Source organism: Mustelus asterias, chromosome 7 (genome assembly GCF_964213995.1).
Source record: "Mustelus asterias chromosome 7, sMusAst1.hap1.1, whole genome shotgun sequence".
Taxonomy (NCBI): domain Eukaryota; kingdom Metazoa; phylum Chordata; class Chondrichthyes; order Carcharhiniformes; family Triakidae; genus Mustelus; species Mustelus asterias.
Window position 1 is genome coordinate 18770108 of NC_135807.1, and position 14270 is coordinate 18784377.

Below are 14270 nucleotides of genomic sequence, written 5' to 3' on the forward strand. Positions count from 1 at the left end.
ACAGTATGGACCTAACTCCACAGGAGGTGCAAATGGAAAAGCCAGTGGTTTCTCGTTTTTCGCTAAAGCATATGGACAATTTGTTGTCTGATGTATGGAAACAGAATAAACATTGGGTCTTTCTACGGTTGTACCCAACAGTTCCAGCTGTGGACACTTACCCCATTGGCTTTGCTCACTGCTTGAAAGTAAATGCTGTAACTCTTATGGGGGAGCAATGGGGCATTCCAGTAGCCGCTGTAGGTCTTGTTATCTCCAACTGTAAACGGTTGGGCTACTTGAAGAGCATCTGGTGGGAATTCAGCAGCAAAGTAATGAGGGGAGTTTGAGAGGGAAGCGTTTTGGTAGGTGATGGGTACAAAATAGCAGTCCAGAACATCAGCGGCCTTCTTGCTCCTGCGCGGACGTTCTTCCTCCACGATTACTTGATAGGCACTGAGAATGAAACAGAGAAAACAGATTCACGCAAATATTAACAAGATTCATTGATTGTAGCAACAATGACATCCTGAACATCTTCCTGGAGAAAATAACTCCTTCCAGGTTGGAGCTCACCACAGCAACCAGAGGGTAGGTACAATGTGCATTTTAGTACATGGATCAGTTGATAGCATGTTGTGACTATTTAGAGCGGGTACAATCACGGCTAGATTTTATGTGGAGCTGTATTCCCATCTCCCCTGTTAGAAAAGTCCTGAGTCCAACGACTCAGAATCCACCTGCCCCACACCAATAGCGTACTGGGAGCCACCTCAATTAATTCAGAGTAGGAATTCCATCCTATCCAGGAGAAAGTCCCATGCTAGATTGGCCAGCAACTATGTAGTCCCAGCAGCACCAGGATTGAATGGTGGCCACTGCTGGTATTGCAGGCAGTCCCTGAAGAACAAGTTGAATTGATTTCGTTTGATTTATTATTATCACGTATTAATGTACAGTGTATTGTTTCTTGCGCGCCATACAGACAAAACATACTGTTCATAGAGTGCATAGACTCAAGAACAGCTTCGTCCCTGTTACCATCAGACATTTGAATGGACTTACCTGATATTAAGCTGATCTTTCTCTACACCCTAGTTATGAATGTAAGGCTGGAATTTTACTGGCCCGCCCGCCACAGGAATCGGAGTGGGCGAGGGGCAGAACATAGGAAGGTCTGTTGACCTCGGGCGGGATTTTACAGTTTTGGGACGAGCGAAGCCATAAAACTATATTCTGCACCCTCTCCACAGAACAAAGAACAATACAGCACAGGAACAGGCCCTTCGGCCCTCCAAGCCCATGCCGCTCCCTGGTCCAAACTAGACCATTCTTTTGTATCCCTCCATTCCCACTCGTTCATGTGGCTATCTAGATAAGTCTTAAACCTTTCCTTCTCCTCTGTGTACTCTATGAATGGTGTGCTTTGTATAGCGCGCAAGAAAGAATACTTCTCATTGTATATTAATACCTGTGACAATAATAAATCAAATCAAATACATCGGGGAGAAGGAAAGGATAGGGTGCAGAATATAGAGTTGCAGTTACAGGCATGGTGAAGAGAAAGAAGTACCGTGGATGTTGCTGCTAAGGTAGAGGTGAGGGAAAGTGTTTCTGATGGGCGCAGGGTGGTCCTAATGAGGTATCCCCCGTTATTTCCCGACAGTCGCTATGCAAGGAATGGGGAGAACCTGCATGCTCCACACAGACAGTGACCCAAGACTGGAATTGAACCCAGGTTCCTGGTGCTGTGAGGCAGCAGTGCTAACCAGTGTGCTACTGTGTCGCAGGTCATTCACACTGGAGTTTCTTCAGGATCTGATTAGCATTTGGCCCAACATAGAATAAAGCTGAAAATCAAATGTAAATCAGTGCAATCAGGCTGAATGAAAGCAGAGAACATACACCATTGATCATCCTTAAGCCTCTCGTGATCTTAATGATGTTATGAAAATTTAAAAACAACACCCTCAAACCATGACACATTGCGCAGTAAGCACAGCGAGATGTTAAAAAAATGCAACTTTGGAAACAATCCTTAATGAGTACTTTGTGTCGTTATTCACCAAGGAGAAGGACATGATGGATGTTGAGGTCAGGGATCGGTGTGTGAACACTCTAGAGAACGTCAATATATCAAAGGAAGAAGTGTTGAGTATCCTAAATTGCATTAATGTAGACAAGTCCATGGGGCCGGATGAGATCTATCCCAGGTTACTGCAGGAGGCAAGGGGAGAAATAGCTGGGGCCTTGACAGATATCTTCACATCCTCTTTGACCACAGGCGAGGTTCCTGGGGACTGGAGAATAGCCTATGTTGTTCGCTTGTTTAAGAAAGGAAGCAGGGATAATCCAGCAGATTACAGGCCGGTAAACCCAACATCAGTGGCGGGGAAGTTTTTGGAGAAAATGCTGAGGGTGTAGGAGACTGAGGGGAGATCTTATAGAGGTCTATAAAAGAATGAGGGGCACAGATCAGCTAGATAATCAATATCTTTTCCCAAAAGTAGGGGAGTCTAAAACTAGAGGGCAAAGGTTTAAGGTGAGAGGGGAGAGATACAAAAGTGTCCAGAGGGGCAATTTTTTCACACAGAGGGTGGTGAGTGTCTGGAACAAGCTGCCAGAGGTAGTAGTAGAGGTGGGTACAATGGTGTCTTTTAAAAAGCATTTAGACAGTTACATGGATAAGATGGGTATAGAGGGATATGGGCCAAATGCGGACAATTGGGATTAGTTTAGGGGTTTAAAAAAAAGGGTGGCATGGACAAGTTGGATCGAAGGGCCTGTTTCCATGCTGTAAACCTCTATGATTCTATGACTCTACGCCAGGATATATGCACATTTGGAGGAAAATGGACTAGTTAGTGACAGGCAACATGGTTTTGTACGGGGAAGGTCATGTCTCACCAACTTGATTGGGTTTTTTGAAAAGATGGCAAAGAAAACTTATGAGGGAAGGGCTGTGGTAGTTTATATGGACTTTAGCAAGTTTGACAAGGTGCCACGTGGCTGACTGGTACAAAAGCTAAAATCACATGGGATGCGGGGTGGGCTGGCTAGATAGATACAGAACTGGCTTGGTTATAGGAGACAGAGAGTAGCGGTGGAAGGGTGCTTTTCAGAATGGAGATCTGTAGCTATTGGTGTTCCACAGGGATCAGTGCTTGGACCTCTGTTGTTTGTAGTATATATAAATGATCTGGAGGAAAATGTGGGTGGTCTCATTAGTAAGTTTGTGGGTGACATGAAGATTGGTGGAGTTGCTGATAGTACCTAGAATTGTCAGAGGATACAACAGGATATAGATAGATTGGAGATTTGGACACAAAAATGGCAGATGGAGTTTAATCCGGACAAATGTGAGGTGATTCATTTTGGAGGATCAAATTTAGGTATGAATTATACTGTAAATGTCAGAACCCTGAGGAATATTAACACATAGAGGGATCTGGGCGTGCAGGTCCATAGTTCCTTAAAAGTGGCAACACAGGTGGCCAAGGTGATTAAGAAGGCATATGGCATGCTTACCTTCATCAGCCAAGACATTGAGTACAGGAGTTGGGAAATCATGTTGCAGCTATATAAAACCTTGGTTAGGCCACATTTGGAGTATTGCATGCAGTTCTGGTCACCACATTATCAGAAGGTTGTGGAAGCTTTGGAGAGAGAGCAAAGAAGGCTTACCAGGATACCACCTGATCTATAGGGTGTTGGCTATGAGGAGAGGCTGAATAAACAGGATTATTTTCACTGGAAAGACAGAGGCTGAGGGGAGGCCTGATAGAGTCCACAGAATTATGAAAGGCATAGACAGGGTGGATAGTCAGAGGCTTTTTCCAAGGGTGGAAGTGTCAGTTACAAAGGGCACAGGTTCAAGGTGAGAGGGGGTAAGTTTAAGGGAGATGTATGGGGGAAGTTTTTCTCACACAGAGTGGTGGGTGCCTGGAATGCGCTGCCAGAGGATGTGGTAGAAGGAGACACAACATTTAAGAGACATCTGAATGGGTAGATGAATAGAGAGGAAATAGAGGGATACGGACCAAGTAAGTTCTTTTTAGTTTAGTTAGGGCACCATGATCGGCACAGGCTTGGAGGGCTGAAGGGCCTGTTCCTGTGCTATACTTTTCTTTGCTCTTTGTAATTCTTTTTTTAATGGAACAGGTTCTGATGCCTTGAAAAACCTCAAAAATTTACGAAATATAATTTTCGTCAGAATTATAACATGTTAGTGATGAGCAGCTTTTGACAGGTACAAAGGCAGGATAAGGTGACAAGAAAAAAAGCAGAAAGGACATATTTTAGTTTCATTTATTTATTATTGTCACAACTAGGCTTACATTAACACTGCAATGAAGTTACTGTGAAAACCCCCTAGTCGCCACACTCCGGTGACTGTTCGGGTACACCGAGGGAGAATTTAGCACGGCCAATGCACCTAACTAGCACGTCTTTCGGACTGTGGGAGGAAACCGGAGCACCCGGAGGAAACCCACGCAGACAGGGAGAGAACATACAAACTCTGCACAGACAGTGACCCAAGCCCGGAATCGAACCCGGGTCCCCAGCAATGGGCAAGAATGATTACATTTTTTGTCATTATTTGATGGGGTCCTGGTGACAGTGACAAGGCTCGCACTCGTTGCCATTGAACTGAGTGGTGAACTAGGCCAATTCAGAGATCAATTAAACATCAACCATATGTTTGTCAGACCAGGTAAGGGTGACCGATTTCCTTTCCTTATGGAAATTCGTAAACCAGATGGACTTTTACAACAATCGACAACTGTTTTGCTGTTACATTTGCCTCTAGATTGCTAGATTAGTGATATTGCCACTGTGCCACCATCTCTCCCATGACAAAAGAGATTAAGGTGCAAATGGGACTTGTATAGAAACATATAGGAGGGGTAAATTCCATTCTAATTCTCTTCCCAGACCTGGTGGCACACTAGGACAGGCTTTCATCTGTTTCCATAGTTAACAATTCCTGGAATAAGTCACTAGTCTGTTGACAAAGGTTTATAGCTTGAGGAGCGCCACTCCACATCGAGCATGGCTGACCAGGAGTTTCTCCCGCTCTTACTGCCAGCCATTGGCGTGTTTGGAAGAGTTTACAGGTTGACCGACTCAACCTGTTCAGCTGCATTATGAATGCATCTTCCTTGGTCATCAAGTCCTGGGGTGGGACTTGAACCTGGAGCTTCTGGCTCAGAGGCAGGGACGCTAACGCACTGTGTCACAAGGCCTCCATGGAAGCATAAATGGTTAGATCAGAATAGCAGAGGGTGCATGAGGAAAGAAGGGAAATCAGTTAATGAGAAGGGTGCAATGGCCCAGGTGTATGGTAGAAGAGAGGCAGGTATACTGCAGGGGGCGTGGGGATCAGCCTGCTGGTTGTGTACTGATAGGAGACCCCACCCCAAGAACCAACCCACACCCTATTCACTCCTAGTGGCTTTGGTGCAGCCATATATTGGAGCTGATCAAGCAATGTAGAAAACTGACACTTGCCTTGACACTTAGGTTCACAGTTTTGCTAGTTTTCTTTACGTTTTCTTTAGCTTTTGCCTTAAATGTGCCGTTAGCAGCATGACAGAATCCAATAAATCACCAGCAAAAGGCAAAAAACAATCTTCATCTTTGTGACAAATTGTATTAAGGGGCTGAGAGAAAAAGACAATGCTAGTGGCAGCACAGAGCTGCCGTGGCAACCAAAAATGGCAAAGCAGGTTCCATGGGGCGAACAGATCCTGTGATTCATGAATTGGATATTGTTGCTTGGAATTCCTTTATCTGCCATTTGTCAAAACATACCCTCACCAAAATAGTAAACACAGAAAGTTATATGAATGGCCGAGTGCATTACTAATACCACATGACACAACTTCAACTGAATGTTGCTCATTCAATTTATTGGGTTCATTGACATAAGGAAACACAGTTGGTTGGCATAAGTTGGTTACCCCAGTCACAAGAGTTTGAACACTGGCATGGAAATGTAATCATTCTGCCAATGCTCCCCCCCTCCCCCCACCACCGATTGCCCGCAGAGTGGCAGCGGACCCCCCTGCCCCCCCCCGCACCCCCACCAGAGATCCATCTGCCCCCCTCCACCAGAGATCCATCTGCCCTCCCCACCAGAGATCCATCTGCCCCCCCCACCAGAGATCCATCTGCCCCCCCCCACCAGAGATCCAACTGCCCCCCCCACCAGAGATCCATCTGCCCCCCCCCACCAGAGATCCATCTGACCCCCCCTCCCCGAGATACATCTTACCTGCCTCCCCCCCCGACAACGATCTGGCCTCACTCCCTCCTCCCCCCGCCAAGACAATGATCTGGCCTCACTCCCCCCCCCCCCCCCCCCCCGCCCAAGACAATGATCTGGCCTCACTCCCTCCCCCCCCCCCCCACAGAGAATGGTCTGGCCTCACTCTCCCCCCCCCTGACCCGTACAATGATCTGGCTCACTCCCCCTCCCCCCCCCGCCCCACCCAAGACAACGATCTGGCCTCACTCCCTCCCCCACCTCCCACCAAGACAACGATCTGGCCTCACTCCCTCCCCCACCTCCTACCAAGACAACGATCTGGCCTCACTCCCTCCCACCCCCACAGAGAATGCTCTGGCCTCACTCCCCCCGCCCCCCCAGACGACGATCTGGCCTCACTCTCCCCCCTCCCCCCCAGACGATGATCTGGCCTCACTTCCCTCCCCCCGACAACGAACTTGCCTCACCCACCCCCCAGAGAATGGTCTGGCCTCACTCCATCTCCCCTCCAGAGGGACATCTGACCCGCCTTCCCCCCCCGACCACCAGACAATGATCGGCCCTCCCCCCCTCCCGCCAGGGATACATCTGACTCGCCTCCTCCTCCTTCCCCCCCCCAACCAGACAATGATCTGACCTCACTCCCCTCCTCCTCCCTCCAACCAGAGAATGATCTGACCTGCCTCCACCCCCACCACTGATCTGAGTCAGAGAGCCGTTGGAAACACTGAACGTGCTCTTCAGAGGCTGGAGCGCCCGACTCAGACTTTTATTTAGCAGGTCCCTAAAAGCGCGGTTCCGGATCCGCAAACGCTGTGGCAAAGGGGGAAGTGCTGATAGAGTTGGGCGGGCAGTTCATTAATTCAATTTAAATGCATGCAAATACATTTAAATCGTCATTGCGCCCAATTTGGGCGCAGAACGGATCCCCGCCATTCGCGGGTCTCGGTAAAGTGGCGACCTGCGCGGACGCGGGTGCAGATCGCGATAAAGGCCTCACACCCGACTTTACCGCAATTTCGCACCCGAAAACGGGCGCAAATTGTTGGTAAAATCGGGTCCTGAGTGTCACTCACAAATGCCGCATGGTGCAGGACATGGAAATGCCACATCAGTGTCTATGATCATTCCTGTCCTGGATTAAATCAGAGGCAGGCAGGAAGGTGGTGAGTTCTCCACCCTGCACCATCCCACCTATTTCAAGAGCAGTTAGGGATGGGCAATAAGTGGTGGCCCAGCCAGCAGAGCCCCCATCCCACAAATGAATGTTCTTTAAAAAAATCACATGGCTCCCCCTCTCCTACCTCTGAACCAGCCTCCGAGAGGGGAATTTAATTCTATCCATTGTGTAAATGTGTGAGAAACAAATTCCTCCGCCGACTCTAAAATGTCAATCTAGTAAGCAAGCACATTATTCACTGATGGGGAAAACACTTTGATTAAATATCTATTTGTAGATGTGATTACTCACACAAAGAGAAGACGTCAACCAAGCCACAGAACAGGTTGAGTAAGCCATGCCAGGAACAAATGTTCTTTTTCTCTTCATGCGTTTCATTGTTCTTAAGTTAATCATACCGCTACATTCCTCTTTTAAAATCTCTGTCAACATAATGGGTAACTCTAAACTTGTGGCAATAATGGAAACAGGCAGTGGGGGAATAGGCAGATCATTTTCCAACTCCTGCTTCCATTGACTTTCTGGAGAGATGTGCAACAAGCCAATGCGTCAATATTGCCCATCTTACACTGTTCGCCATGGTCACAAAATATCACTGTCTCGATAAGTTAGGGAGGAATTTGGTTATAGGATCCAGTTACTCAGGAACTTTGCCCTATATTAAATTCCGTAAGAGGTTCAGGTTTATTTGGTAGCAAATGCCACGAGCTTTTGGAACAGGCTGTCCCTTCGTCAGGTGGAGTGGAGAAATGCTCACAAACAGGGCATACAGAGACACAAACTCAATTTACAGAATAATAATTGGAATGCAGTGATTTACAGAATAATGATTGGAATGGCTTCCTCAGGAAATTCAAATGCTTCAACCTGACCTTTATTACCTTTTCAAGCTATATGAATTTGTGGTAGTGATTATCCACACCATCCAATCCTGAAAAGTACTTGCCTATCTTTATGACTACAGTGAATCAGAACTGGTCTACCTCATCACATTACATTACAGCGTGAACCAAAACTCGTTTACCCAGACACAATGCACAATACAGAGTATTGGTCACCTACAATGATACACCAGACTACAGTGTAAACCAGAACTAATCTACCCAGATTCAATGCAGTATACAGTGTGAATCAGTACTGGTCACCTACAACAACACACCAGACCACAGTGTGAATGAGAAATGGTCTACCCACACTCATAAGCCTGAATTTTCATGCATATGGAGAGGGTCTCTGGATTAGCCCAGAATGGTGCTGTTGACTCAAATCCAGAAGGCCCGAAGCCAGGGATCCTGCTCCTGAACTCAGTCCCCACCATTTCCCATGCGCAAGAGGGTGGGGAATAGAGCTGGATTGCATCTTGCACATTCGTGGCACATGGAGGCAATTGCACATATTAAAGTGCAGGTATCTTCAGTCAGATCCAATTTTTGGTTTGAGAAATGACCGAAACGTGACTCGTGCACTTTACACCTATCAGGAAAAAGTCTAAAGTTAGCAGAGGTCTTTAGAGGCCTAGGCTGGGATTATCTGCAGCCGCCACCCCCCTCCCACCGTAACCCCACCGCCACCCCCACCACCACCAGCCCCCCCACACCCCCCCCACCCCACCCCACACCACCCCCCCCTCCACTGCGCCGCTGCCCCCACAGCATATTTTCCAGTGATGGAGGCAGCTCATTATTAGCCACTGGCAGAATCTCTGGTCCAACCTAAGTCAATGGTTTTTTATGTTGCTCACCAGCCACACCACAAGGGAACCCACCATGGGGGGGAAGGTCGGGGGGGGGGAAGGGGAGGGGTCACCTTAGGCGGGACTGGAAGATCCTGCCAGCAGGAAAGGCCGATAAATCCTGGCCGTAGGATACCCTTTTGGAAAGCTAAGGTATAATTTTGTACATGGTCCCAAGATACGATTCCTGGTCCCAGATTGAGAGTAAGTAGAAGTCTGACATAGGCATCTTTGTTATCTGGGTGTTCCAGGGTTGAGTGCAGGGCTGGAGAGATGGCGTTTGCTGGGCACCTTTAGGAGAGGTGAGGTGTCCTTCGAGAGAAGTGCCTTTCAAGATTGTAAAAAGTAGGCATGAATGTGCATCAAAACTCCTATTTATCGACTACAGCTCAGTCTTCAACACGATTATTCCTACAAAACTCATCTCCAAACTCCATGGCCTGGGGCTCGCCACTGCCACTGGATCCTGAACTTCCTCACCCACAGACCGCAATCAATAAGGATAGTCAACAAGACCTCCTCCACGATTATCCTCAACACTGGTGCCCCACAAGGCTGTGTTCTCAGCCCCTTACTATACTCCTAATACACCTGTGACTGTGTGGCCAACTTCCCCTCCAACTCAATTTTCAAGTTTGCTGATGACACCACCGTAGTGGGTCGGATCTCAAACAATGACGAGATGGAGTACAGGAAGGAGATAGAAAATCTGGTGAAATGGTGCGATGACAATAATCCCTCCCTCAATGTCAACAAAACGAAGGAGATGGTCATCGACTTCAGGAAACGTAGTGGAGAACATGCCCCTACATCAATGGGGCAAAGTAGAAATGGTCCAACAGTTCCAAATAGGATCAGCTTCACTACTAACCAGATTTCATTTGCTTTTCCCTCATTTCTTCCCTCCTCTCTTGATAGCAATGGCCAAGGTTCTGGTTTATACTGACTTCTGTTAGATGAGATTCTGTAATGTTTTTAAAACTCATATTAATTTCTGTAATAAAACTTATATTAATTCCACTATGTTCCACCCAGGACTTATTTCTCAGATAACTTTGTTAGATACATATTTGTAGGCTCCATTATACTATTGGTATTTTCCTACTGGATGCAAAGTATGAATTTCACAAGTCGACAAGAAAAATAAAGGAACTGAATGCTACTTAAATGGAGAAAGACTGCAGAAAGTTGCAGCACAGAGGGATTTGGGAGTCCTCGTGCTGGAATCACAAAAAGCTAGCATGCAAGTTCAGAAGGTAATAGCTCCCTTGACAATTCCAGTGAGTTTATTCCTTTGTAAGCACATTCATGTCTGCCTTTAACAATCCAAACATCATTTGACCTTCCCGGAAGGGTACCTTACCTTTCAGAACAAGCACCTCACCTCTCAACAGTGTCCCGGGACCTATCCAAAAGTCTCCATCGAACGGGGCTAACTCTAGGAATTCCCCTGATAGATGTTATGTGCACAAGTCATGTTTTGGACATACCATGGTGAAAAATAGATCTGCCGAAGAGAGCTACACTTTAACAAGTGCAGTTGCTTCTGTGAACCCCAAAGTTCAACCTACTCCCAATTTCACCCGTGGTATTTCAGCATGGAGTGAGAGAATGGGGGGCTTGTGAAAGGAATCACATCTGCACTTGTTCCTCTCCCAGTGCTTTGAAGTCATTTTTTGAAAGAGAAAAGCAGAATTAACATTAATGTGATAAAACCTGACACCCACACAATCTGCAGATTAGTCGGACAGTGCGGAGAAAGGGAAAATCAAATTGGTTTCTATTTTTATTTGACCTTCTGAACGCTTATCAGTATTTTCTGTTTTGTTTTATTTCAGATTTCTTGCATTCACTGTATTTTGCTTTCTATTCCGATCCCTTTTTATAGACTTTCCACGCCAAAGTTTATCATCTGGGGAAAAAGACTAAAATGGCAACAGAGCAGATCAGTGTACAACTGACCAAGCCTCCTTTCACAGCACATTCCAAAGCACGACCTCTGCCATCTAGAAGGACAAGGGCAGCAGCCGCATGTTTTAAAGTTTTTAAAGTTTATTTATTAGTGTCGCAAGTAGGCTTACATTAACACTGCAATGAAGTTACTGTGAAAATCCCCTAGTCGCCACATTCCGGCGCCTGTTTGGGCACACTGAGGGTGAATTTAGCATGGCCAATGCACCTAACCAGCATGTCCTTCGGACTGTGGGAGGAAACCGGAGCACCCGGAGGAAACCCACGCACACACAGGGAGAATGCAGCACGGTGGCACAGTGGTTAGCACTGCTGCCTCACAGTTCCAGGAACCTGGGTTCGATTCCTGGCTTGGGTCACTGTCTGTGTGGAATTTGCACGTTCTCCCTGTGTCCACGTGGGTTTCCTCCGGGTGCTCCGGTTTCCTCCCACAGTCCAAAGACATGCTGATGAGGTACATTGACCCGAACAGATGCCAGAGTGTGGCAATTAGGGGAATTTCACAGTAACTTCATTGCAATGTTAATGTAAGCCTTACTTGTGACCAATAAATATACTTTAAAACTTTAATGTGCAGACTCTGCATACACTGACCCAGGCCAGGAATCGAACCCAGGTCCCTGGCGCTGCGAGGCAGCAGTGCTAACCACCATGCCGCATAGGAGCATCACCACCTGCAGGTTCCCCTCTGAGTTATTCACCATCCGGAGTTAGTAATGTATTGCCATGTCTTCACTGTAGCTGGGACAAAATCCTGAAAACTTGCTCCTTAACCACACTGTGGGTGTACCCACGCCAGATACACTCAGGAAGGCGGCTCACTGCCACCTTCTCAAGGGCAATTAGGAATGAGCAATAAATTCTAACCTTGCCAGCAATGCTCACATCCCACGAATGGATAAAAAAAAATACATAGCAATTAAGAGGCAGCAACAACTCTGTTGTATATCAGTGAAATGAAAATTTCCAGATGTAGCATGGGAATCACTGTCATTATTCATGGGGTGAAAGGCAGAGAATAAAGTACTGTGAAACATCTGGAAATTCACCATATAAGGTAAAGAACGGACTTCGGTTTGTTAGGTAACTGATACTGAGATTAACTGCAAAAGTGACTTCAAGCATTCTGATGCTAAGCACTACAAGCATAAGGCACTGACTTAACAGCCGAATGTGACAAAGGAAAGATTAATGGCTTGAATCTCCATTGATATTAGTTAAACTCCTCTGACTTGGTGGTTCATGACCTCCTCTGAACCAGTTTCTCTGGTGACGGGATCCATTGTCGCTGGGTGGCATGGTGGCACAGTGGTTAGTACTGCTGCCTCACAGCACCAAGGACCTGGGTTCGATTCCCAGCTTGGGTCATTAACTGTGCAGAGTCTGCATGTTCTCCCCATGTCTGCGAGGGTTTCCTCTGGGTGCGCCAGTTTCCACCCACAGCCCGATGTGGGAGGAAATTCTCCCTCATAAACATCAGAATTTTAAAAAAAGTTTATTTATTAGTGTCACAAGTCGGCTTGCATTAACACTGCAATGAAGTTACTGTGAAAATCCCCTAGTACCACACTCCAACACCTGTTTGGGTACACTGAGGGAAAATTTAGCACGGCCAATGCACCTAACCAGCACATCTTTGGACTGTGGGAGAAAACCGGAGCACCCGGAAGAAACACAAGGAGATACGGGGAGAACATGCAGACTCCGCACAGACAGTGACCCAAGCCAGGAATCGAGCCCACATCCCTGGCCCTGTTAGGCAGCAGTGCTAACCATTGTGCCACTGTGCTGACCCAGTCCTGCCGTGAGCCTGGTCAGCACATCTTCGGAACTCGCTGCTGGAAAGATTCTCTTGTAATAAACAGGCTATGAAGGAGACGCACTGATCCAGTTGGACTGGGCATTGTTTTTTGAATAAATGATAAAGTGGTTCAGCGATATTAGCCAAAGTGGTACAAGTCAAACCAGAAAAGCTCACTAAAATCCTTCTTCAAAAGGACAAACTGTTTGAAAAGCTTTGGAAATCTTTCAAAAGCACTCCAACTGTGAAGCACAGAGAAGAATTCATAGACTTGCAAATGTTATTGTATCCTGAAAATCTTTCAGCAAAGGATTTATTCCAAAATGAGCATGATATTTCAATTGAACTGCGGCACTTCAAGCAGTGGTTTAATGAGTGTGCGTTTCATTTTCTTTCCTTGTAGAAGTGATTTAAAATGGAGGTGAGGCAAGGTTGTTTCTCTCAGAGGGTCTTGAGTCTTTGGAACTCTCTTCCTGACCAGGCTGTGGAAGCAGAGTCTTTGGCCGGAATCTTACCACCATTCACGCCGGCGGACTTTTCCCATCCCGCCTTAGTGAAACGGAGATTTGGCTGGCCGCCAAGTTCTCCGGCCTTGCTGCAGTGGGAGCATGGCGTGAACAGCAGGTAAGATCGCACCGTCTGAATACTTTTTAAGGCAGAGGTGAATAGATTCTTGTTAAGCAAAGGGGTTGATAGGTTATCGGGGGGAGAGGGCTGCAGACTTGAGGTAACAATCAGATCAACCATCATCTTATTAAATGGCGGAGCAGGCTCGAGGGGCCGAGTGGAGGGGGTGGGGCGGGAGATGATGTTAATGTGTAGACAAAAAACTGTTTCGAATTTTAAATCATTTCTTTCTGACAGGCAAGGCCAGAAAATTCCAGCCAAGTAAAGGAAGACACTTGAAGACCAGTGAAATTACGATCAACTATTTTCCAGTAACTGAGAAGGTAAATTAGCATTTCCTGAGGTGAACACTCTGCTTTACTCCTTGTTTTCAAATCCCTCCAGGTCTTGACCATCCCCACCCCTGCATTTTCCCCCAGCTCACCACCCTCCGAGATATTGGCACTCATCTCATTGTGATGCTTCCAGAACATCCCAGATTGTGACTGCTCCACCCTTAATGGCCTAGACCCTAAGCTCCCGACACCTCTCTTCCCTCTTAGAATCTATAGAATCCCTACAGTGCAGAAGGAGGCCATTCAGCCCATCAAGTCTGCACCGACCACAATCCCACCCAGCCGCTATCCCCATAGCTCCACATATTTCCCCTGCTAGTCCCCCTGATACTAAGGGTCAATTTATCATGGCCAATCAACCTAACCTGCACATC

The 14270-nt window shown here is 46.8% G+C and overlaps 1 protein-coding gene across 5 annotated transcripts in view; it reads right to left on the minus strand.

Moving 5' to 3' along the window:
* LOC144495597 (receptor-type tyrosine-protein phosphatase mu-like) overlaps positions 1-14270 on the minus strand; it is an 896407-nt gene that overhangs the window by 266197 nt on the left and 615940 nt on the right. For all 5 annotated transcript variants that reach the window (XM_078215746.1, XM_078215745.1, XM_078215744.1 and 2 more), the window contains exon 12: positions 162-435. In XM_078215746.1, the coding sequence (XP_078071872.1) occupies positions 162-435 (274 nt within the window). The remainder of the gene's footprint in view (positions 1-161; positions 436-14270) is intronic.